The 26,353-nt window shown below is 36.2% G+C and overlaps 2 protein-coding genes and 2 pseudogenes across 6 annotated transcripts; 3 read left to right on the forward strand and 1 right to left on the reverse strand.

The window, feature by feature from the left end:
* The first annotated feature begins 8,387 nt into the window (after nt 1–8,387).
* Nucleotides 8,388–11,013, forward strand: LOC147488069 (uncharacterized). Of its 2 annotated transcripts, XM_086572499.1 has the most exons (3): nt 8,388–8,551; nt 9,439–9,630; nt 10,877–11,013. In XM_086572499.1, coding segments are annotated over exons 1-3 (249 nt in total). In that variant the 5' UTR covers nt 8,388–8,495; the 3' UTR covers nt 10,878–11,013. The 2 variants fall into 2 exon arrangements, with proteins under 2 accessions (XP_086428625.1, XP_086428624.1); XM_086572498.1 differs by lacking the exon at nt 10,877–11,013 and having other exon boundaries at nt 9,439–9,726.
* On the forward strand, nt 10,922–15,936 carry LOC147488070 (DNA polymerase zeta catalytic subunit-like). 4 transcript variants are annotated; one of them, XM_086572496.1, is made up of 9 exons: nt 11,071–11,208; nt 11,308–11,462; nt 11,550–11,758; nt 11,845–11,932; nt 12,031–12,215; nt 13,281–13,581; nt 14,402–14,589; nt 14,784–15,016; nt 15,500–15,936. In XM_086572496.1, the coding sequence occupies exons 4-6, from the start codon at nt 11,891–11,893 to the stop codon at nt 13,507–13,509; spliced, it is 456 nt and encodes a 151-aa protein (XP_086428622.1). In that variant the 5' UTR covers nt 11,071–11,208; nt 11,308–11,462; nt 11,550–11,758; nt 11,845–11,890; the 3' UTR covers nt 13,510–13,581; nt 14,402–14,589; nt 14,784–15,016; nt 15,500–15,936. The 4 variants fall into 4 exon arrangements, with proteins under 4 accessions (XP_086428621.1, XP_086428622.1, XP_086428623.1 ...); XM_086572495.1 differs by lacking the exon at nt 11,071–11,208 and adding an exon at nt 10,922–11,060 and having other exon boundaries at nt 14,402–15,016; XM_086572497.1 differs by having other exon boundaries at nt 12,031–12,259; nt 14,402–15,016.
* On the forward strand, nt 14,642–15,565 carry LOC147488071 (DNA polymerase zeta catalytic subunit pseudogene; annotated as a pseudogene).
* A 5,783-nt stretch (nt 15,937–21,719) lies between the features above and the next one.
* LOC147488072 (uncharacterized) lies at nt 21,720–23,366 on the reverse strand (annotated as a pseudogene).
* Between the last annotated feature and the right edge of the window lie 2,987 nt (nt 23,367–26,353).

Here is a 26,353-nt window from a genome sequence, read left to right on the forward strand (position 1 = left end):
GATGGATGAAGGTCGTGGGTTAAGGGTTGGATGAACCTGATGTCAGATAAGCAATGAACACGCATGGTACAGGATAAGTCTACGGACCCTTAAGTACACTGCAGAAACCCTACACATGGCGACAGAGAAAGCGAGAGATAGAGGGACAGATAGACGATCAAGATAGAGGGAAAAGGGCTATAACACCCCGTGTTTTTAAATACGTATTTTTCTATTTAATTAATTAATTTAATTGTTTATTTAAAAATTCGTCGGATTGGACTCGGGATACGTGGGCTTGGTTTTGGGCCCGAGTCGGTGTTGGGCTTGGGTTTCGGACCCAAGTATATGAACACATTGTTCTAGAGAATAGGGTTTGGAAGAGAATAAAATATAAAAAAATGGAGGCAGAGAAAGAAGCTGGTTTGCTGGAGAGGTGGAGCACGACGATTCGGGCAAGGAAAATTCGTCGAGCTATTAGTTAAGGTGAGTAGCTATTTTGCTATTTCACCGAACTTATGGTTTTCTGTGTACTGATACTGTTCATTATACTGTTGTGTTGGACTTTGTGCCATTTGTTTTATTAAATTTTATTAAATTTCGGATTTGATACAGAACTGTCGAAACTTTGGTAAAAATTGGTTTTAAAAACTGTCGAAGCTATGAACAGGCGTTCATGGAGGCGCCGCCCATGAATCTTACTACCGTTATTATTTTGTTGTTTTTGTTAGTGGGTTAGAAACACTGAACTTAATTAAACTGTCGAAGCTCTGTAAGCTTGCACGGTTCGTTAATGGCAGCCAAGAAATCGCCAGTAATAGTTTATGTAACTGTGATTGGTTGTTTTTCGTTTTTTGATTGGGTTGATGTTGGAGGTGAGTGGGGGTTTGAGTGAGTGCTGTTGGGGGCGGTTTGAAGCTCGAGAAATTCATTAATGGCGGCGACCGATGCCTTGGGCGCCCTCCAAAGAATTTGATTTTTATTGTTTTGTTGTTTGTTGATTGATTGAAGATGGATGAATGAATGTTGGGTTGATGTTGGGTGTGTGGGGCTGTCGATGGAAGCTTGAAACAAGCTTTAATGGAGGTCGACAGTTTATAGATCTAGTTTTTTTGGTGAAGTTGGATTTAAGGAATTGAGGATTTGGCGTTAATTAATGTTAGTGGGTTTTTCATTTGGAGTCGAACCGACTTGATGGAATGGGAGTGGTGGCCGGAAAATTCGGTGGTTTCTTTGAGGAGGAGAACGTGAAGAAGATGAACAGTAATATCGGTTTGGGCCTTGGGCCAAAACCTTTGGTTTTGGTTGGGCCGACCTTATTTTATGTCGGACCAGTTCAACTAAGTTGGACCAATTTGGTTTAAGTCCTTTGGGCCATTTTGTATTTCTTTTGTTTTAGTTTTAGGCCCGATTTTGGTTGTTTAGTTCGGGCCCAGTTTAACTTAAGTTTTGGGACCAGTTCTAATATTAGTCTATGGGCCCGTTTCATTTGTATTTTTGGACCCGAACCACTTAACGCTTTTGGGCGGTTTAATATTGTTTGGGGCGAGTCCATAGGACTTAACATTGATCCCAATTGGGTCAGGTGGAATAAATAATTGGTTTTAGACCTTCGGGTTCTAAGGTTTGGGCTTGGCCAGTTGGGTCCGAACCATGACCTTAGCCATGAGCCCATGAGCCATGCACCGTTGACTTTGACCATCGACCTTTGACTTTGACCATGATGGGTTGACTTTGACTTTGACCATAGTTGACTTTGACCGTTGACAAGAGTTGACTTTTAACCCGGATTATGATTTGGGCTATTTGGATAGGTCTAGGGCTATTAGCATACTTGACTTTAGGCTAAAACCTCTATATATATGTGTGTATGTGTATTAACTACTATGTGATTTTGCAGTATTTTATGATATGCAACGTTATGACACTAAGACATCCCAAAATTAATAACGCCAATAAATAAAAAAATACAGAATCAAGATACTCATTCGTTTCTCGAAATGATACATGAAATAAAGTTCAATAATGCGTAAATAAAGTTACCGCGACTTTTAGAACTCCACGGCATTAAGTTTTGGAATTTTAGTTTATGACTGTTGATGTCATATGTTAGGTGGGCATTTATTGAATGTGTCATAAATGGCCCGTTAGCGTTATATAGGGGTATTCATTAAATGTGCCATGAATGACCCGGGTATTCATTGAATGTGCCATGAATGACCGTGATTGTTTGGACTACCCTGAGAGGAACTAAGGTATTAAGCCTTGGGTTAGTTGTATTCCTTGAGTGTACAGGAATGTAAGGTTGGGTATTCCTTGAATGTGGCGGGAATGACCTAAGGTACATAGGTTGTGAAATATGTGTATAAGAAAAGTAATTGATTAATTAATAAGAGAAATTAATTTGATTATGTGAGTGTTTGGGTTTTCTTTTGAATACCTAATATAATATCTACATATGATATATAGAAGTTCTAACTTTCTTTTGCAGGAGGGTAGGACTTAATAACATTTTGTGCAGGGACGCGGTCCTACCCTTATACAGCAGTGGATATTGGTAAGTGTAATTCAATTATTTAGATATTAAAAGGAGTTATTAGAATGAGTTAATAAGATGGAAGTTAATAAGATGGAAGTTTTGCTTGGGAAGAAATTATGCGGTTAAAATGACTAACTACCGCCTTCCAAGCTGTGAATGATTGAGTTATGGGATAAAATAAAGGGATTGTTTGAATAATTAAAGTATGATAATGGTTATATGTGTTTAGTCTACTCATACCAACAAATTCAATTTGCTGACCCATGTTTGCTTTGTTTTGGCAACGTGTGTGTGTTCTTGGGAACATAGGTGGAAGGCAGTGGAACCGCGGCGTGTGATTTGGATTCTCGCCTGGAGCAGTCTGGGAGTTTAAATTATTAGGTCTGATCTTTTGGAATGATGTAATAACGTAGGTTACATTTTTTTATATGACATGAGAATACGATGTTGAGGACCTTTTATTCTTAGAGTTTTATATGATGTTTTTGAACGGAAGATAGTCTTTAATAAAGTGATAGTTGAGGAATTTGGAGATTTTTGTTGTTAAGATTCTTTATGAGGTGGGTTTTAGGTTTTGACAGGTGTTGTATCCACCCCGTCATAGCCTGGGTTTCTAGACAATTGAACCAAGTGATGTTTGAGATATTTATATTTCAAATATTCATTTTTTTTAATTGTTTAGAAAATCGGGCTGTGACAATTTTGGTATCGGAGCGTAGGTTAGCCTAGATAGTGAAGGTCTAGGTGATCCTCGGATTGTGGTGAATGGGTAGTTGGAGTGTTCTCTGTGGTATTTGGTTTGGCTTGTTGTTTTGTGTGTACTTTTATAGTGGAATGTTGGGATATGATTAGGAAAATAAAATGCTTGTTTTAACGGTTAATTTCTTATGAAATTTATAATCGAAATTTTTGCATGTTATAGTGTTGTTTTCATAACGGAGTTTTCGATTTTAAGTAAGTATTGGTTAAAGAAGAAATTGGTATTTTAAAATTTCATATTTGAGTAAATTGGAATTATCCAAGGAATAAAGAAACCCTTTTGATAAAGGTTGGATTTGAAATATTTGATATTGTCCAAGTTATGTATATCGTTGGTGTGTGATCCAATATACATAACATCTCTCGGTATGCATCGTTGGAGTTTGATCCAGTGTATACATGTACATCGTTGGTGTGTGATCAAGTGTGCATACCACACATTGTTGGTGTTTGGTCCTATGTGATGGTAGAGAGTTAGTATGCATCGTTGGTGTGTGAACCAGTGTATACTTGCATATTGTTGGTGTGTGAGCCAGTATGCATGCATCACATTGTAGGTGTTTGATCCTATGTGATGGTGGACATAGTGTAAGCCGTTGATAATATGAATCTGTTGAATTGTGAAATAATGAGTTTACTTAAGTGTTGGCAATTGAAGAAATTAATTACGTTTATTCTTTTGAGTTGTGTATGCTAGCGTATACACGTATTTCTTGGGTTCAATACGTATATAGACACTCTCAAAGTATGTGATTTGAATATTAGTATGTCTATCTATATGATATTGTATATGTGTATTCCTTTTAAGGTGTGTATACTTGCGTGTACACGTATGTCTTATTTTACTTGTTTGACGTACTGTTTGTTTGGCTAATCTACACTCTATCTTGAATCTCGGGACGAGATCCTTTTAAGGTGTGTATATTATAACACCCCGTGTTTTTAAATACGTATTTTTCTATTTAATTGTTTATTTAAAAATTCGTCGGATTGGACTCGGGATACGTGGGCTTGGTTTTGGGCCCGAGTCGGTGTTGGGCTTGGGTTTCGGACCCAAGTATATGAACACATTGTTCTAGAGAATAGGGTTTGGAAGAGAATAAAATATAAAAAAATGGAGGCAGAGAAAGAAGCTGGTTTGCTGGAGAGGTGGAGCACGACGATCCGGGCTAGGAAAATTCGTCGAGCTGTTAGTTAAGGTGAGTAGCTATTTTGCTATTTCACCGAACTTATGGTTTTCTCGTGGTAATCGACATCGCTTCATTATAATTGTTGTGGTTGGACTTTGTGCCATTTGTTTTATTAAATTTTATTAAATTTCGGTTTGATACTGAACTCGTCGAAACTTTGGTAAAATTGGTTTTAAAACTGCCGGTTATGAACAAAGCGCTCATGGAGGCCCGCCCATGAATCTTACTTGCCGTTATTATTTTGTTGTTTTTGTTGGTGGGTTAGAAACACTGAACTTAATTAAACTGTCGAAGCTCTGTAAGCTTGCACGGTTCGTTAATGGCAGCCAAGAAATCGCCAGTAATAGTTTATGTAACTGTGATTGGTTGTTTTTCGTTTTTTGATTGGGTTGATGTTGGAGGTGAGTGGGGGTTTGAGTGAGTGCTGTTGGGGGCGGTTTGAAGCTCGAGAAATTCATTAATGGCGGCGACTAGTAACGCCCAGACGTCCTCCAGTAATTTGATTTTTTATTGTTTTGTTGTTTGTTGATTGATTGAAGATGGATGAATGAATGTTGGGTTGATGTTGGGTGTGTGGGGCTGTCGATGGAAGCTTGAAACAAGCTTTAATGGAGGTCGGCAGTTTATAGATCTAGTTTTTGGTGAAGTTGGATTTAAGGAATTGAGGATTTGGCGTTAATTAATGTTAGTGGGTTTTTCATTTGGAGTCGAACCGACTTTGATGGAATGGGAGTGGTGGCCGGAAAATTCGGTGGCTGCTGGAGGAGGAGAACTGTGAAGAAGATGAACAGTAATATCGGTTTGGGCCTTGGGCCAAAACCTTTGGTTTTGGTTGGGCCGCCCTTATTTTATGTCGGACCAGTTCAACTAAGTTGGACCAATTTGGTTTAAGTCCTTTGGGCCATTTTGTATTTCTTTTGTTTTAGTTTTGGGCCCGATTTTGGTTGTTTAGTTCGGGCCCAGTTTAACTTAAGTTTTGGGACCAGTTCTAATATTAGTCTATGGGCCCGTTTCATTTGTATTTTTGGACCGAACCACTTAACGTTTTTGGGCCAGTTTCTAATATTGTTTGGGGCCAGTCCATAGGACTTAACATTGATCCCAATTGGGTCAGGTGGAATAAATAATTGGTTTTAGACCTTCGGGTTCTAAGGTTTGGGCTTGGCCAGTTGGGTCCAAACCATGACCTTAGCCATGAGCCCATGAGCCATGCACCGTTGACTTTGACCATCGACCTTTGACTTTGACCATGATGGGTTGACTTTGACTTTGACCATAGTTGACTTTGACCGTTGACAAGAGTTGACTTTTAACCCGGATTATGATTTGGGCTATTTGGATAGGTCTAGGGCTATTAGCATACTTGACTTTAGGCTAAGACCTCTATATATACGTGTGTATGTGTATTAACTACTATGTGATTTTGCAGTATTTTATGATATGCAACGTTATGACACTAAGACATCCCTGAAATTAATAACGCGTAAATAAAAAAAATACAGGAATCAAGATACTCATTCGTTTCTCTGAAATGATACATGAAATAAAGTTCAATAATGCGTAAATAAAGTTACCGCACTCTTTTAGAACTCCACGACGCAAGTTTTGGAATTTTAGTTTATGACTGTTGATGTCATATGTTAGGTGGGCATTTATTGAATGTGTCATAAATGGCCCGTTAGCGTTATATAGGGGTATTCATTGAATGTGCCATGAATGACCCGGGTATTCATTGAATGTGCCATGAATGACCGTGATTGTTTGGACTACCCTGTAGAGAGGAACTAAGGTATTCGCCATGGGTTAGTTGTATTCCTTGAGTGTACATGAGAATGTAAGGTTGGGTATTCCTTGAATGTGGCGGGAATGACCTAAGGTACATAGGTTGTGAAATATGTGTATAAGAAAAGTAATTGATTAATTAATAAGAGAAATTAATTTGATTATGTGAGTGTTTTGGTTTTCTTTTGAATACCTAATTTAATATCTACATATGATATATAGAAGTTCTAACTTTCTTTTGCGGAGGGTAGGACTTAATAACATTTTGTCTTGAGGACGCCGGGTCCTACCCTTATACAAAGAAATGATATCGGTAAGTGTAATTCAATTATTTAGATATTAAAAGGAGTTATTAGAATGAGTTAATAAGATGGAAGTTAATAAGATGGAAGTTTTGCTTGGGAAGAAATTATGCCGGTTAAAATGACTAACTACATCGCTTCCAAGCCGTGAATGATTGAGTTATGGGATAAAATAAAGGGATTGTTTGAATAATTAAAGTATGATAATGGTTATATGTGTTTAGTCTACTCATACCAAAGAAATTCAATTTGTCGACCCATGTTTGCTTTGTTTTGGCAACGTGGGTGTGTTCTTAGGAACATAGGTGGAAGGCGCAACCGAACCGTGTGATTTGGATTCTCGCCGGAAGCAGCGGTGGGAGTTTAAATTATTAGGTCCGATCTTTTGAATGATGTAATAACGTAGGTTACATTTTTTATATGACATGAGAATACGATGTTGAGGACCTTTTATTCTTAGAGTTTTATATGATGTTTTTGAACGGAAGATAGTCTTTAATAAAGTGATAGTTGAGGAATTTGGAGATTTTTGTTGTTAAGATTCTTTATGAGGTGGGTTTTAGGTTTTGGATTGTTGTTCATCCGCATATAGCCTGGGTTTTTAGACAATTGAACCAAGTGATGTTTGAGATATTTATATTTCAAATATTCATTTTTTTTAATTGTTTAGAAAATCGGGTCATGTAAAGTGGGGGTATAAAAAAACGAAGAGAGAGAGAGAGAAAGAGGAGGAGAAAAAGAGGAAAGACCTAGAGAGAAGGAGGGGAGAAAGGGATACAATAGTATACTATATGTATTTAGGTCTTAAGCGATATTCCAAAGATCGATGTTTTAACATATTGTTGGACCATGCTGAATGAGTCAATGCACCATGCACAGAGTGCAGAAATAACAGTCCATAGACTCCACACTATGCGTTTTCATTTATTACTAGTTATATTTATAATAAAAATAATATTTAATTATTTAAACAATGAAAATAAAAATAATAAAAATGATATTTAAACAAATTACCATAAGCAAAAAGGAGCACAATAAAAAAGAGAGTTAAAACAAATGAAAAGAGCTTCGTTAGGATTAATTGATTTTATAATTTATCGGAAAAAAAAAAGTGATTAATTGATTTTATGAACCACCAACATTAAACTAACTAAGTAACTAGTAGCTGTGAATGACAATCTACGAAGACTGAAGAGTAGTTTGGATCCTATTTATTTATTGCCAAAAAGTGTTTATTAGTGAAAAAATATTTTTTGAAACAATAAATGTGTTTGGTCTCTTTAAAAAATAGTTTTTCATCCAAAAAACTCCTTTTTTATGATAATAAGGTAAAACTTGTTTTTCAAGTTAAAAAACTGTTTTTCTTTTAGGGAAACACTTTTGGCGCTCAAGGCAAATGAACTGCTCGGATGTTTTAGACTTTAATATTTTATATCGCGATATGCCGAAATATGTCGAGAAATATAATGCGAAATCTGATTTGATAAAATAGTTTTTAAGAAAAATCACAACCAAATATGTTTATTTAAAAACTATTTTTAGAATAAATATTTTTTTCATTAAAATGTTTTTTTAAGAAAAAATGAGACCCAAACACCCACTAAGCTTCAAGTCAACTCATATTTTACAATTGCAATCTAATATCAAATCTTAGAGATTAAAACATTAATGAAAAAGAAATCTTTAGAAATCTCTAATTCTTAATTGAACAACAACATGCAAAAATCAAACTCAAGTTTATTCTTGGAAAGTTCCAACTGTCTAGTAATTGAAACAAAAACTTGAACCGGGGTCCATCGATCCAATTTGAGGCCCAGTAATTATCAATTTTACTGTTACTAAACTAATCTGCTCCCTGCACTACTAGATCCTGAACCTAATATAAAACCTCAATTTTAAGGGCGCTCCAGTTTGCTTCTTCTGCAAACTCAGAAAATTACCAAAATGCCCTCGTCACTTTCACGTCTTGCTAGCTCCCTCCCCTTTTCTAGATTCTTCAGGTATAGCCCATTTTCCGGAAACTACTCTTTCAATTTCATCTCTACTTTATTTATGGCATTTTTTTTATAAATATTTTATTAGTGTTTTAGCTGGAAATTTAGGGTTTATATATGAGTTATGTACATTTTGTTTAATTATTTGTGGATTTATGGTTTTGAATCAAAATCAAAACTTGGGGTTTGATTTAATTGAGACAAGGAGTTGTTTGGAACTCAAAAGATTGTTTTTTTAAGGAAACTTTTCCCGAAAAAAACGGAAAAAAGATAAACAATGTAATGCAAGTAATGTATTTGATGTGATCGAAGTCTAAATGAGATAAACAATGTATTTGGAGATTTTTAGGTAAAATATTGATGTTGTTTAGGCGTTGTGTCATTGGTATTGGGCATTTCACTTTCAAGCAAGGTGCCTCTCCGCTGAGGACTGAGGTGCTAACCACGAAACTAAGATTTGATCGAGCCTTTACCATGGAAACGGTCATTGTCCTTTACTTTTATAGAAAAAACAAAACATGAAATATATATTAAGGGCTCCTTATCATAAGAATAAAAGTAGGATGAATTTTTCTATGTAACATTAGTACAGCTTACCATATAATCATGGAAACCCATTTCTCTTTTTTTTTTTTTCTTGTCTTCCCTCTCCTTTGGTTTTTCTGGATTCAAATTTGTCATCTCGGATAACATTTTTGATGTGAAGCAATCCTTTTTGCTTATAGAAGTTATTTTGATAGCAAATGTGAAACCTAATCTCATGGGTGAAAACAAATGTCCCTGGCTATACCATTTAGTTTTTATAACTTTCTGCAAATGTACCTCTGTCGAAACTGTGAGCCGTTTGTGTTATTTCAGTGCTTGCTTGTTAAGTATTATTGCACTTTCAATAGGCAGCTGGAGCAGGAGGTGGAGACAGTAATCAAAGTACTGCAGCCAGGACCATTAGGAATCATAGAACACAAGTACTCTGCTGAAGAGGTACATGAGGCAAAGGCCACAGTTGATAGAGCAGTTAAGAATTGGAAGCGAAATGCAGCCGTAGAAAAGACAGGCGCTGTCATGGAAGATCACATCGATGTCTAGTTAGTTCCTAATACTGTGTTACTGCTAAAACAATTTTCTGTATGGATCTTTTCTGTTTATCAATGAAACATTTTTTTTTTATCTGGTAAAGGAAACATTCATGCTAACTTTCCTCTCAAGTCATCTTCGTGAGTTCAATATCTTCATGTGTAGTGATGCTTAACAATGGTGATTGATGTGGTATGTTCTTCACTAGTATGGTTTCCAAAATTTGAAGTTTAAAAATAAGTCCTGATCATCTTCTTTATCTTAACTAATTTGAGTCTGCACTCTGGAAATAATAACCCACACTACAGAATGTAATTCTTTTCTTACCATTATATTATTCTCACCACTGATGAGTGTGATAAGGATAGAGGCGTCAAGGCACATCTTGTTGGGATCTGTTCTTACTACCTTTGTCTTTGCTTTACATCCTCCTTGGCCTTCATCTCACCCTTCAGTGCATTTACCGGCCAGCACCAAAGTTCTCATTGCCCTGCTCCTTGCAGTGGTCTCAATATACATGCTTACACTATCAAACCAATCTCTTTATTCTGTCTAACTAAACTTGCCCCATATACCTTGATATGTACTAGTTTCTGATTCTTTCATAAATTTGTTAAATTTGCCTTTTCACATTCTCGCCCTCTGAATTATGTAAAACATGTTTCAGATTTGTTCTGTCCACAAACCATGCCTTCTTATACCTCCTTTTCCGACCTTGTGAGTATTTGGTTTGAGCAGAATTGTTGGCACTTAAAACTTAAAAGGGGTCTAAGCGATAGGATTTCTTCTTGTGTATTAATCTTATAGTATGTATGAATGTTTACTTGTTTTTGACTATTGCGTCATCACTCTTATAAATTTTTTGAATCATATTATGGTCCGATGAATACAAATCAGAACAAAACTAGGTGAAGGAGAAAACTGCTTGTCATGGTCAGACATGTCTGCTTCCCGGTTTGATGGCGTGCCATCACTTGAAAATGGTTGGGATTTCCAGGACAGCTGCGCTCCTATTCATATGCCTGTTCATTTTCAGTATCAGTATTGTGTGTGGGCGTAAAGCTGCAGGAAGGCGTAAAATCATCTATAAAAAATCTAGTAATCACTTTATATGCTGCTTTAATTGATTGGGAAGTTATTGATACAAGAGAATGTATCTCCATTACAAAGAATGTTTAGGCAGTTGTTTCCGCATATGTTTTGTAGGAGTACGTATTAAAACTGTGAGTCCTTATATGTCATGGAAATTTGTCTCAGGGTACCTCACGAACAATGTATAGCTTAGGACGCAAAACTATAGAAGGTCGGTATCTGGTGCCAGATCTCTTGTTTAGATTTGAGGGACAGACTGCAATATCTGGTCTCTTAGTGGATGTTTGGGATCGGCCAATCTGCTCTTCAGAGCATTGTTGAAGTACAGCCCACTTGGAGCATTGGAGTGGTAGGCCTGAATATTATGCCATTTTAAACGAGTTGAACCGACAACAACACTTGATCATCTAAAGTCATCAATTGAGCCGACTTCACAAATATAAATAGGGGCACAAACACCAAAACATTCTATTCTCTCTCTTAAATATAGCTTGCAGGTTTTGAGTTTTGCACTTTTTTTTCTTACCCTTTTGTGATGTTATTTGCATGTAGACTTAAATGACACACTGTTCTTTTCCTATATTTGTAAACATTAGGTTGAGTATAACTTGTATGGAATGGGTCATCTGCATGTATCAAAGGTAAGTTTCATTATCCATTACCTGATGGATTCATCCCAAGAGGGGCTCAACAGAGTGGTATGCATAGACTTGCAACAGGGAAGGTTGCTTCCACTTCTTTTAATGATCAGGTTATCTTTTCTGTGAATAAAAAACTGAACGACATTGACATCTAGCTGTTTTGACTCAGCTAATAACTTTTTGATCCTCTTTCGCAGGTCAATTCCATTTGATGTTGTTGAAATTTTTCCTTAGGCAGATTCAGGTCATGGTTCTTGTCTACGCATGCCAATTTGGACATCTAGCACAGTCCAGACTGGCTGGATATGGCCACATTCCACTGAAACTGATAGTTCACCAGATCAGGAACTTTGCCTGATAAAACGTCAGAGTATTTGTGAGCTTGAGGGAGATGCTACTGTAGATGGTGTGTATTGTTCATAAATTCACAGCGCAGACCATGCAACCATTGTGCAGTGTGGCTCACATTTTTCGTTGTTGTTTGTTATGCAGATATTTTAAACCAGCAGTTCAAAATGTATTCACCTCTTTCTCAGATATGTTCAGATGTGAAAATGGTTCAGTCACTTGTCCCAATGTGGTAGGTCTGCATTCGTTTATTATCATTGATATTTTTTTATATCCAGATGAGCTACTTCGGTTTCGGTCATCTCATGATGTTGCCCTGTTTTGATTTAGGAGGAGTATGAAAGAACAGGGGTGCATGAGGAAGTGATACATTCAGACCCTAGCAAATCTCTTCCTGAAAATTTTCTGAAAACTCTTTCACATGGACCTGAGTTTGAGGACGCACTACTGTATATATGCAGCAAAGCTGAAAAGTCGTCTTCTTCTCAAGGTCCTCCTTCAGAGGACGCTGAAAGGTTTTTGCACTCTATAAGATCTTTACTTGATGTGGGCAGCTTGCGTGAGTTTTCAGAACATATGAACCCTATCTGTTCTCATAGAGATTCTTTACACCGTTCCGAAGAAGTAAATAGAAGTGACTACTGACTCTATACTATAAAGCACGGACACTCCTCTAGGGGCAACGTATCCGTGTCGGACACGCATCGGACACTGACACGCCTCCGACACGTGTCCGATACTCGATTTGGAATGTCGGATTTATTAATTAACTTTTAGAATTTCCAACACTCCGTGGACACGTTGGGGACACACGGGGGACACTTCTACATTTTATTCTTATTTTTTTAAAAGTGATTAAAATACTTAAAAGAAGACACGACTTGGTAGGGGTTTTATTTCACTCTTGAAATAAGAAAAATGAGGCACAATGCACAACTGCACTTGATGATAAGTGGAAGGCTAGAGTTATTTATGGTGGCACTGGTTGGTAATAGTTTCTTGTTATGCTTTTAATTGTCTTGTCTAGCTTTAGTTTCTGAAGTCCAATTTTGCTTTAGTAAGTACCTCCTAATCTACCATGGAGTGGTAAGCACATGATTAGCAGTCCTCAGTCGTGGCAACCTAGTTGGAATGTACTTTACTTTTCTAGTATCACTGGGTTCACTTGGGAGGATATAGTCGGTTTATTCAACTTTTGAGATTGGGTGATTTTTTTGTTTTTTTTTTAAATTAAAAATGAATGAGTGTCAATGGACATTTATAGTTTATTGGGATCTATCTTCCATCCAGATCATTAACAATTCTATATGCTTTGGCGAAAATTGGGTTAATGTTGCTAATTAAACTGGAAAAGATTAATACAGATTCAAGTCAGCATTTATTCTAGGGAATGTTATGGTGAGTGTTAGAAAATGGTGTTTCCTGCTGTTCTGTATACGAGGGTAGAATGCACATCGGTAATGGGGATTGTAATACTTGATAAATTTATTGTAGATAGATCCTTTTCCTCACCTTTGTCATTCTTCAGATGTTTATTCTAATTATGATGAACATTTTAATAACTGGTTGCTTTTTTGCAGCATGTTTGTCCTCCTTAAAGGACGCACAATGAAAGAATCTTTCAGTATTGGACAGGAGCTTGCATCTGTAATCACTTTGATGAATCCAGTGCCAGTCACATTGAAAATGGAAAAGGTCTATCATCCGTGTTTTCTCCTTATGAAGAAGCGTTATGTTGGTTACAGCTACGAGACCCCAGACCAAGTTGAACCTTCTTTTGACGCCAAAGGTATAGAAACTGTAAGATGAGATTCGTGTGGGGCAGTTGCTAAGACAATGGAGCAGTTAAGACTATTCTTTGAACACCAGGACATTTCTAAGGTATGATTGTTCATGTTTGGAACCTCATGTTCAAGTAAGAAACTTTTCTTTTGAAAAAGAGCTTGGAGTTATTATATCTCTGTTCATTTATTTTTTCTCTTTCTGTTGACCTAATAAGTATTTTCACAAATGCGGTCTGGGCAGGTTACGTGTTTAACATTAGAAAAATGGTTTGAAATGTTTGGATCCTTCTCCCCCCACTTTAATCATTATTTTGATTTAATAAACTGGTAGGGTCTGCCAAATTCTTCCCCTTCTCTAGGGTGTTTCCTTAAGGGTGAAAAAAAAGAAGAAAAAAAATATAGGGCATTTGATCCAGAAGTCTCTCAGTGAAAACTTGTAAGTTGTAACGAAACTCATGTTAAGTATGTTATTCTATAACGAAATTAACTTGCTTTCGAATGTCAAAGACACAGGTGAGATATGGCGTGCCTTAGATGGACGCCTTAGACACATCACACAAGTAACGCCATACGCGTTCCAGTATGGTCTAAAGCACATAAAGCTTTGCAAAAAGAGCTATAGTTGTAGAGCCGTTCACTTCTACTCAGCAATACTTGTAATAAAATTCTGCTATTTTTATGTATGGCCAGATTGATATAGTATCTTTTCAAAGGCAAATCTGCATAGCAAAATTATTAGCCATGTGAATTATTTATTAGACAGTTTATGTAGTTACTAATTGTAATTAATAATAATTCCCTCATTAGCATCCCTTATCATTATTGTTCCCTGTTGAAACCAGACCTTCTGGTGCAATAATGATCCAAGTAGGCCTTTATCTTGATTAACTTGCTAATTTTTCTAGCCTTATAATTAGGTCAAAGCGTACCTGCAGCGGCAGTGGACCCGAATTTTGGCTGGCAGGGTATCTCTACATGATTTTGTATTTGCTAAGGAGGTTCGTTTGGGAACTTACAGTAACAGATCTTCTTCACTTCCGCCAGCAGCAATTGTGGCTATTAAAGCAATGAAAACTGATCCCAGAGCAGAACCATGATATGCAGAGTGAGTACCTTACACAGTTATCCATGGAGAGCCTGGGGCCCGCCTTGTTGATATGGTTGTTGACCCCCTGGATCTTTTGGCAACTGATTCTCCTTTCAGTTTAAATGACTTGTATTACATCAATAAACAAATAATTCCAGCACTGCAACGGGTGTGTGGTCTTGTTGGTGCTGACTTGAAACGATGGTTTTCAGAGATGCGACATCCAGTTAGATCAGCTGTAGGTAAACGATTCTCTTATGCTCCAAGTGGTCAAAGAACAAGAATAGACTATTACTATCTCTCCAGACACTGTATTCTCTGTGGAGAGCTGGTCCAAGCATCAAACCATTTTTGTGATAACTGCTCTAAGAACGAAGCAGCTGTTGCAACTGCTATGGTCTGTAGAACCTCAAAACTAGAGAGGGAGGTCCAACTCCTTGCAGCTGTAAGTCTTTTGTCTCACAGTAGTATTTGAAGCTTTTATGTACAAGTTATATACTTGCTTCTTTGTTCTATGATATTTGAACTGCGCCTCTAGTTGTGTATGTAGTTATGGATATGGATAAGCTTTGAATGATACTTTTGGCACGTGCTTCTAACACACACTCCTGACCTGCTATGAATCACAGTTGGATGCTATTTTAATTTGGACAAGGCATTCTGCACTTAAAGTGGAAGTATCTGAAATAATATAAATTCCCTATTTTTTATTTTCTGGGGGACATTGATCATTACATCGTCGAGGCATTACTTTAACTATAGCTTATTACCTATTTTTGTTATAGCCATTTTTCTGTTGTCACTTGCCCCAGTCATATCCTTGTTAAGTATAAAACTGGCTTTTCTTTATGATCATTTTAAGTTAAAATATTGAGCTGCTCATCCTCATATTAAGTTATACTTAGTGTGGGTTCTTCCTTTCTTGTAGATATGCCGGCATTGTGGAGGTGGGGATTGGATTGTTGATAGTGGGATTAAGTACAGTATTCTATGAAAGACGGAAAGTCCAGAAAGAACTACACACCCTTTCTGGTGTTGCTGCCGATATAGGGTTCTACCCAAGGTGTATGGTGGAGTTGTTCTGAAGTTCTCTACACCTGCTTCAATGTGACAAAGACAGACTTGCTTGTATATATCTGATGAATTTGTCCATCAGTCTTGTTTAATTGTACAGAACCACTGTAATACTGCTGTCAATAGCCATAGCTTAGTCTCTTACAAATCTGTGTATATCTTCATTTTATAGAAAATGAAAGATGTAAACTTTGTAACTTTTAAGTTTATTGCGGGTAATGTAATTTCAATTAAATTTTGCTTCTTTATCACAATTATTTTGTTGGATGATGAAGGTTCAGTTAGATCATAGATATGTGTTTCTGTCCTGATGATGTTCGTAATTCTTATGGGACATTGATACTCAGTGGTGTCTGTCCCAGATGACCGACCAGTTTGATGCTCATAACACAAGCTCGAGGTCTTGAAGATGACAAGTAACCTGGTGTTTTTTTGTTTTAAAAACCAGAGTTTGGTGTGCGGATGAGAAGTCATGGCAGGCCAAATGGTAGGTTTGTTTGATGTACAGTAGTATAGATAATGCCATAACGGTATGATACGTTCTTTTCTTCAGTAAATTATATTTGGCAAATTTAGAAATTTTTATTATTTTTTTGATTATTTATTTACAATGTTTTGAAATCCACAAAAAATTAGCCTAATCTAAAACTTATAAATGCCCTAACGATTTTGAGTTTGTTTACGTGTTTTTTATAAGAGATGTCCCTAAAACCCTTTCCCCAAATATAATAACATGATTTCTAAAGGTTTCAACATTTCTAAAGCTCTAATTTCGAAAGATTTTACCATTTCTAAAGATTTATTTTTCATCCTGCAAAAATCAGACCTAAGGTTATTCTAAAGATTTTTGCACTGGTCCATTAAGGCTTTTAACGTTTCAAGGATTACAGCCCAAGAACAAAGCCTAATAATAGTTTCACCCTAAGTCCACCCTAAATTTTAATTACGGATTTAAGGAAAATCGGGCTGACGTCAACAATCTTCATTAATAATTTCAGCTCAATGACAAACTGGGCTGACGCCATCATATATGCAAATTTGTATTTACATATGACAATATAAAATTACACGGTTTTCTTTACCCTATGTAAATTTAAATTTTCATATGAAAATGAAAATGTAAATATAAATTTTCACATTATGTTCCATATGTACATTTGTATTTACATATATGACAATGCATATTTATATGTGGAAATTTAAATTTACATAGTATTTTTCACAATTGAAGAAGTCTGTGAAATTATATTTACATAGTTATTGTCTTGTGTAAATTTAATTTAAATTTACATTGCTGACGTCAGCCCGTGTTTTAACCTTAAATCCGTAATTAAAGTTTAGGGTGGACTTGGGGCGAAACCAATTGGAAAATTGGGCTCTCAGCCTAATTACTTGTTAACGTTTCTAAAGATTTTAGCACTGATCCATTAAGGTTTTAACAAAAATTAGGTTTGATTTTTGCACTGATCCCTAATCCATTATGGTTTTAACATTTCTAAATGTATATATTTTTTCCTTAATTAATGTTTAAATATCAAAATATTTCATATCAGATTGCAAATGTAAATTATAGTTGAGTTGACATAAATCTTATTGTTTCCTATAAATTATAAGCTAGTACTCTTCATAGATTTTTACATATTGTCAATTAATCACAATGAAGCTCTCTTCATCATTTCTTTCAACTCTCTTTTTTCTTGTGCTCCTTTTTGCCTCTAGTAATTTTTTTTTCACTACAATATTTGTTATGTTCACTTTCATGGCTTCCGAATTCATATTGTTTTGAATTTTAATTGTAAAACAAATGAATTCCGTTCTTTACAAATTAATATTATTGTTATTATTATTATTATTACTATTAAATATTTTAATTATATGTCACCATTTAAATAACTAATTTTCTCTTTCCTATATTTATTCGGTGAAACTGATAATCTATGTAAGATACCTTCGGTGGTCACACCGTCTTCCCCATGCACACCATTTTGCAACAAATTTTGTTCCTTAAAGTATCGTGGAGGACATGGCAGCTACGATAGTACCTTAAATTGTAGTTGTTCTTACACAAGCCGAACACCATGTAAATGACATTCACAACCGTGATGTATGAATAAAATGGGCACCTTAGTAAAGTAACATTAATATGATGCATTTCATAAACAGTGATAAGCCTGAAATTTAATTTGTGACAACATAATGAACATCAAGATCAAAATACTTTACTGTTTGTTCAAGCAAAGGACATTCTTCTTGTCAAATCTCAAATGGTGTTGCTATTTCTTGTAGTAAGAAAGGACTGGCCGAGTGGAATGGGAGAAAAAAAAAGACTTGTCTCTTCTATAGTTTTGCATCCTAAGCTATACATTGTTCGTGAGGTACCATAAGACAAATTTCCATGACATATCAGCAGGGACGAAGCCATGATTCTAAGCGGGTGCGAGATTATGTGCACACCCCATCCAATCCCACTGCAAAAAAAAAAGTATGTAATTCTTTTTATTTTTTTTGTCAGAAGGTCTAAACAATAAAGATTAACAAAATTACGTATTTATTTCAATTCACAAAACTAGAGTGCGTTGAGTACTAAGAATTTAATATGAACTGACAAAATTAAATACTTAAACACTCAAGTCATTAATTGATACTACTATGTCTATATATACACTCTAAGTGCCAAAAAACTCCTTCCAATGGGGGTTGTATATCGTAGGTAATAAGTTATTAGTCAATAGATGGGGTGAGGAATTCCCCATCCGGCTATTAGTTAATAAAAAAACCTGGACGTCACTTATAGTAACGTCTGTGTAACTTAAAAACTCGGACGTCACTTCAACTGATGTTTCAAGCTTTCTTTTTCTATTTGCTATGGTCTAAGTCCGTCGCGTAGTGAATTATAACTATTACAAAACACAGACGTTGTTTTGAGTGTCGTATGAAAGTGGACCATTATTTGTTTCAAGCTTTTGCGACGGACCAAGCCCGTCATTTTTCATTATTTTGAATGGTCTATGATAGTTTAAGTCCGTTATTATCTCTTTTTGCACATTCCCCCACCTACCATTGGAAGAGCCACAAGTAGTAAACATATACTTTATGTATTTGGAAGTTAGATAGAGTGTATAATCCTAATGGCGCCTATGTGGAGGTGGATTTTTACACTGTCCATTGGATATGCCCTTATAATGTTATAAGTATATATAATCCTACTATCATGTGGAGGAAACTATAAAAGATTAACGTTGAAATATATAAGGGCAATTTTATATATATAAAAGATTAACGTTGAAATATATATATATATATATATATATATATATATATATATATATATATATATATATATATATATATATATATATATAAAGAAATTTTATTGATAATGATAACGAGTTTTACAAATAATTAGGAGAAGCGTGCAACAAGTTGCGCCGCAAGTCCTTTTTGAATTCATATTTTAATGTGTCCATAGCTTCACATTGCTTAATATTATAAAAAGAGTTTTAACAATATTATAAAGTGAAAGAGACTGATTGTGGTGTTTCCCATAACTTCAATTAACAAAAATTAGAGAGAGAGAAGTTACCTTAAACAAGAACATTTGGTACTTGTTGATTAATAATTGAATGAACAAAGAGACACAAATACAAATAATATATATACCAACAAGTAAATGGGTTTTTTTACTATTCATCAACTTCACAATTACAAGGACTCGGACTCATATGACTCAATTACACGAACTGGGACTCAGGACTCCAACTTAACTGAACTCAGACATACGAACTCATTCTATAATTATACACCCAACCGATACGAGAAATATAATGGATTTGACGCGATTGGTTCTCAACAGCATGCATCAGCCCTGGAAGAAAGATAACAGAAAGGGTGACAGACTTGATGAAGTTATCTTCAATTGTAGTGCCTTCGATTGGAGCCACACCAGTTACTCGCCATTCCATATCCCATGAAACAACGCAGATTAAGTCCCACACTGAAGCATCGGGATGAAGCAAGGCAAGAGATGTCCAGATTTCAGTGGCCATTTTTCTCACATCTGAAAAAACTAAGATCAGCATCCCATATTCCCTGCCATTCAACCATGTGCCCAATCAAAATTCCAACCACATCATCATTTCTTACATAGATACTACCTAAGGACAAAGCCAGGGTTCTAAGTGGAGTGCGAGATTATGTGCACACCCCGCCCCACCCCAAAAAAAATATATGCTTTTTTTATTTTTTTATTTTTTGTCAGAAGGTCTAAACAATAAAGATCAACAAAATTATGCATTTATTTCAATTCACAAAACTAGAGTGCGTTGATGAAGTTTTAGTAGTGGTTTGTATACTTCAAAAGCGTTTAGATTAGAAGTTGAGGTTCATCCTAAATTATTTGGAGTTTGAGTGAGGGAGATGTGAAGAAGAAATGTAAACTCTTGAAATGATTAGAGTAGTTCTAAGCAATTGAAAACTTGAAAGCTAGATTGTTGTATTGAAATGACTTGAAAACATAAAGAGGAAGATTGATTGAAACATTGAAATGAAAGGGGTTATTTAGACTTTGGTCCTACTATTAATAGTGAAATTAGGCTTTGGTCTTACTTTTCAAATTTATTAGGCTTTGGTCCTACTTTTGTTTGTTGATTGTTAGTTAATATAGTTGACCTTGGTCAATCAGCTTCAATCTGTTTGTATTTTCAAAATGGCAAGAATACCCCTCCATGTGCATGTCACGAGAATAAGTAGATAACTATTGGAATCCAACTAAAACTCACATGATAAGATTTGCCACGTGTCAAAATCCTCTCTACAATCCAATGGCCCAAAAAATATAGCCATTAGAACTGAAATACTATAAAAGTTCAACCCTTACATTCATCTTCTTCCTGTAAGTCACCCTTTCTTTCTCTTCTTTAGGTACCCCTCTTCTTTCTCCAATCTAATCCAATGGGTGGAGCTCCCATAAGATCTTTTGTGTCAGATGAGGTAGTTTTCAACCTAATCAACTTTTAAACTGTAATGGCATATAAGTAGGACTAAACTCTAATTTTATGAAGTTCAGTAGGTTTAATTCCTAAAAGATGACTTTGTTTTTTGTACCAAAATCTAAGTTTATCCAACTTGTGTTTTTGTCCACAGATATGTCAGTTGTGTGACCAAGAAGGCCACACTACTCTAAATTGTGAGTACCTTTATAAGAGATGCAACATGGATAGGGGGCAAACATGGTCAAGTGCAGAGGCTTTATGAAATTGTATAGATGTCGTGATCAGTCGGGCAAAGTAATTGAAATGTGGCTTTCATGTGACATGGTTGGGTGTTACAACCACCAGATGCTTTATGGTGTTTCCAACCAACCTATGGTGCCTACTGAGAAGAAGACTACTCTTATACTAGACTGTGATGTGTGTGGTAATGAGTATTATTGTCTTCTTGACTACCCTAAGTGAGGCTATAATGTCTGTATCAATGTAAAGGTGATCTAATTGTTCTATTCTAATAAAATGTAAGTTGTAGCAGCATAAAATCCCAAAACCATATCAACCTATCTGCAGAACATAAAAAAGATGATCATAACAAAAGGGGAATAATTATAAATTGGTAGTACAAACAAGGGTTCTTTCTTACATCAAATTTCAAAATGAAATCCCAGTAGACCTGAACCATGAGAAACAAACACAACACTTTGACCTAAACCATCAGAAATAGAAAACAGACACAACACTTCAGCAGACCAACACCAGTAGCTTAAGTACAAACAAACACTTCCTGACTTGACATATGATATACAAAAGTAGCGAAAGATGCAATCCCCTTACAAGTAGCAAAATATACAAAATATACTTGCAAAATCCACTTACTATTGAGTCTGACTAAGTGGCTCATGAGTTGATATAGTTGCATTCACTGGAGGAGTTGAAGGTGTATCTGGGCCATCACCAAACAACAAATGATGCAATCCCCTTGTTCTCTGGCTAACTGGCTCATGTACTCCTCTGCCTCTTCCATCCCTTCCACCCCTTATGTTTGCTCTTCCTTTTGCTCTGCCTCTTCCTCTTCCTCTCCCTACTCTACCTCCTTCTGGTGATCCTCTTCAGTTGGTCCTTGATGCTGCTACTACTGTACTGGGGCTTCTTGATGTTGCTGCTGCTGCATTGGGGCTTCTTGATGCTCTTTGCTTTCTGCTGACCGGGCTTCAGCTTGGTCCTTGATGATGTTCTTCTTTTGCATGCATTGGGCTTCTTGATGTTCTTCTGACCGGGGCTTGATTGGTCCTTTGATGTTGCTGCTGCTACTGCATTGGGGCTTCTTGATGCTGCTGCACTAGGGCATCAGTTGGTTCTTCTTGTCCAGGGACACCTTTCCTTTTCTTTTTGCCATATATCCCCTTCTATCTTTGATCACATGTTATAGAGTTGTGACCTGGTTCTCCACACTTTGTGCACTTCCTTCTTGTTTTAGGTGGTTCATCATCCCCCCTAATTCTTTGTTTTCTTGGCCTTCCTACCTTATTAGCCACTTTAGGAGGTAGTACCAACTCTTCTGGGTCATCCTGTGAATAAAGATAATGGTAGATAATTAATATCCTATACAATCAAGATAGATAACAGCATATGCATTACTTACTATTTCTTCCCAATCCTCAATGTTCTCCAGTAGATAAAGATAGTTTGCATAAGTTCTCCTGAATGTCTCAACACTAAAATATGGACCGCAATACCTATCATAAAATATAGGGTTAAAATATATACAACAGAAATTAATGTACACATAAGTAAATATTTAAAAATGATACAATTTACCTTGACCACTTTTCCCCTCTCTTCTTTTTTATGACAGCAACTACATGTGCACAAGGAATTCCTGACATTTGCCACTTAATGCATGAGCATTCAAACTTCCCAAGATCAACATTATACCTCTTCCCACTCTTGTTGTTGATTACTAAATATTTAGTATCTGAAACACCTTTAATCTCATACCAATCCTCAACTCGCTCTTTTTAATCATGAAATACACATTTGGGACTACATCTCCTTCAACTAGCTCCATGGACAACTCTCTTCTCTCATAAACCAAATTCAACAAGTCTAGGTTGTACCTGTCTATAAAGCGAACCAATGGTTTATCTCTGATTTTGAGTATCTAGTTATTGAAGGACTCACTAAAATTATTAGTCAGTTCATCACACTTTGAGATCCAATCAAAGTGTGCCCTAGCCCAACTACTCCTTAGCTCTCTATCCAACCAATCTAAAGCTTTTGGGTCATTTTTGTTAATGATACCCAATATTCTTGTAAGTTCTTGCTTCTTGTATGCCCTTGCAGCTCCCCAGACTAGATTTTCCCACAGCTCACCACTGTAAATATTTTTAAAGTTCTTGTACATATGTTTGAAGCAATATCTACATAAAAAAACATGCATAAGCATCTTAAATAAATGTGCATAATTTAGCATGTGTATAAGCATAACAAAATGTATAGGGTGTACCTGTGATTGGAATCTGGAAAATAGTGAGCTACAACATGTATCAACCCCTTCTGTCTGTCACTCATGAAGCTAACCTTATCATTATGCTTGTCTAGATGAGGCTTCAAGTGGCATAACAATTGCATCCATGTATCCTTGTTCTCCCCTTGACAAACATAGACATCAAGAGGGAATATTCCATTCATGGCATCAAGTCTTATAGTTGTTAAGCAACATCCACCATACATACCTTTGAGAAAACAACCATCAAGACCAACTATTGGTCTACATCCATTCAACCACCCATCTATTATATTGATGACTTGAATGCAACAACAACACCAATGAAAGACTTAGTTCCATCACTCACAAAATGCTTGGCAATGCTACCTGGGTTCCTCTTAAGTATCTACCTACACAACTCATGGACTAGTTTATAACCTTATTCATAATTTTCATGTATTGCTTCAAGCATCAGCCATCTACTCTTCCAAGCAGTCCAGTATGATATGCTCACTCTATATTTATTAAACACTTCTTTTACTATATCAGTTGGTTTGAAATTTGGATGATCTCTCATCTTATCTAGAAATACTTTAGCAACCCAAAGTACTTTAGCCTGTGTGTTCTTGTTCTTCTCATCAGCTTCACATGTATGTACATCATGCCATTTCCTAAGAATGAAGGTGTGCATGTCTTTTTTGGTTATACTAGCAGATACAGTCCATTTACATGATGGCTATTTACACACTAGACTCACCCTAAACTTGTCATTTCTAACTTGTCTGAAACTAAACCTATGTTTAATTGCCATTGTCACAAAAAACTCCCTGCAAGCATCAACAGTAGGCCAGCTCATCTTGGGCTTCAACTCACATAACCCAAACTTCTCAACTACTGGGTCTGCCACCTTTGCCCCCTCCTCTTCCTCATAGATGTTTCTTGATAGCCCCATAACATTGGCCAACACAGAACCTTGTAACTCTTCTTCTAAATTATGTACTTCTTCATCCACCACCATTGGATCTATGTCATTATCTAAGTCATTATCTGAGTAATCACTATTTGTTGGACTGTACTTATCATCATCAGATTCACTTTCAATACTGTCATAGCCTGCATCCATCCAACTTCCAAAAACTGGGCCAAAGGTTTTATCATACTTATACTTATCCCCTTCATCATCACTTCCAGGTAGCATTCAACTCAGCATTAAACTCATCATTCAAACCACCATTAAACTCACTAACCATCATTCAACTCACCATTCAAACCACCATTCAACTCAGCATTATCATATTCATAAACCATATTCTCAGCATTCTCAGCATCATTTAATCCCTCACTAGCATGTTCTAGTTCATCAAGATATTCATGAATATTCTGAGTACAGAAATCCTGATCCATGGGTGGTAACTAAGACTCCACCATATTCTTAGATCCCTCAACATTTTCTGCCACTTCATCATCAGAAATTTCCAACACCAATGGCTCTCCATTAGGACCTAAAAATGGTTTAGTAACCAGTATGTGAAGCCTTGCAAACCTTCTTAAATGTGACTTTTGGAAGTATTTGGGCCTTTTGTCCAGTACTAATAGGGTTAACTGATGTTTTAGAAGGTTGGGGAGTTTATGTGAATCTTGGGGATCTCCTAACACTCTGACTAATTTGTACACTTTTGTTCTTTGGAGTTGTGGGTACTAGTGAAGGAATATTTTGGGGGGACTTGACTAGAGGAGGAATCTTCTGGGGGACTTGACTGTTGGAGATATTTTTTTGGAGGACTTAACTGGAAGAGGAATCTTCTGGGGGGACTTGACTGCTGGAGACATTGGTTTGGAGGACTTAACTGGTGGACCATTATTTTTGGAGGACTTAACTGGTAGAGCAATTTTTGTTGGGGACTTAATTGGAGCAGCAGTGGAGGGAATTACAGGAGCTCTAGTGGGTTTTTTACTTGTTGGAATTGGGAAAACAAATATGTGGTATTTTTTGTCTTTCTCAGGTTTAAGCTCATCCCACAGATACATAAGGTCCTTATCCTATGTTATCCTACATATATACCCTTGAATGATACTTGCAATCTGAAAACCAACTCCTTCACCAACCAATTTTTGGACATCCCTTTTCAAATCTATCAAACAGAACTCATCCCCATCAACTTTCACATACTTCTGCATGCCACCTTTGTAATCATTACTATTAACCTTCCCAGGGATAGTTGTCTCCCAATTTCCACCATAATGTATCACAAATGGCTTCTTACCTAACAAAGGACGAGCCATAGTACTGGACATAACAACAACATACAATTAGAAAAGGGATAGGGACATCAAATATCAAAACAGAGGACCCCAAAACAAACACTTCATGTACTATTCCACATGCATTCAATATCAAACACTTTAAAAAAATATCATAACAAATTAAAATTTGGTTTTTAATCCTAGTGCACAATAAAATATTAGTTTTTAAACTCACAAAAATTTAAAAGATTAGTTTTTAGTCCATCTACATGCAAGAAACATGCAACAGAATCAATCACAGTTCGTGCTAAACCCTAAAATTATTTCACATAAAATTATGTGGTGTGATTGCGAATGAAAAGAACTAACTAAACAAATTCATGTAAAAAAATCACCAAACAGATTCATGTATGCAAACTCATATTCAACTCATATAAAAATGGGTAAAAATCAAAGCTTTATACTTACAATGCATAACAAAAAGGTTCACGGTCTGCAATAATTAAGAAAGGAGAGAAATCTCGAGAGCAAACTCGTCTATCAGTAGAAATAGCTAGTGTAGACCACATCAACACCACTCGAACTAACCACAAAAACTTCCCTCATGTTTTGGAATGAATGTTTTGGTTTTGACAAAAACCCACGATGAGATGTTAGTTTTGAGAGTAAAAAGTTTCGGTTTTGACGAAAATTAGGAGAGCTTAGCATGAGAGAGAAAGAGAGTTAGGTTTCATACAACGCGATCAGGTGGAGTGAGAGAGAAAAATGGTGGGAATTTTCCCTCCTTGTTCACCAACTCCTCGAGATGTGCACAACAACAAATTGACGGTCCAATTTTTTAGTTCTCTATTACCACACCCTATATCGACACGTGGCAAAACAAATACGTCATCATAAAAACACGTGACATGCACATGGAGGGGTATTCTGGCCATTTTAAAATAACAAGCAGCTTGACCAGGGTCAACTATATTGACTCACAGTCAAG

This window comes from Coptis chinensis, chromosome 7 (assembly GCF_015680905.1).
Source record: "Coptis chinensis isolate HL-2020 chromosome 7, ASM1568090v1, whole genome shotgun sequence".
In the NCBI taxonomy this organism is placed as follows: Eukaryota; Viridiplantae; Streptophyta; class Magnoliopsida; order Ranunculales; family Ranunculaceae; genus Coptis; species Coptis chinensis.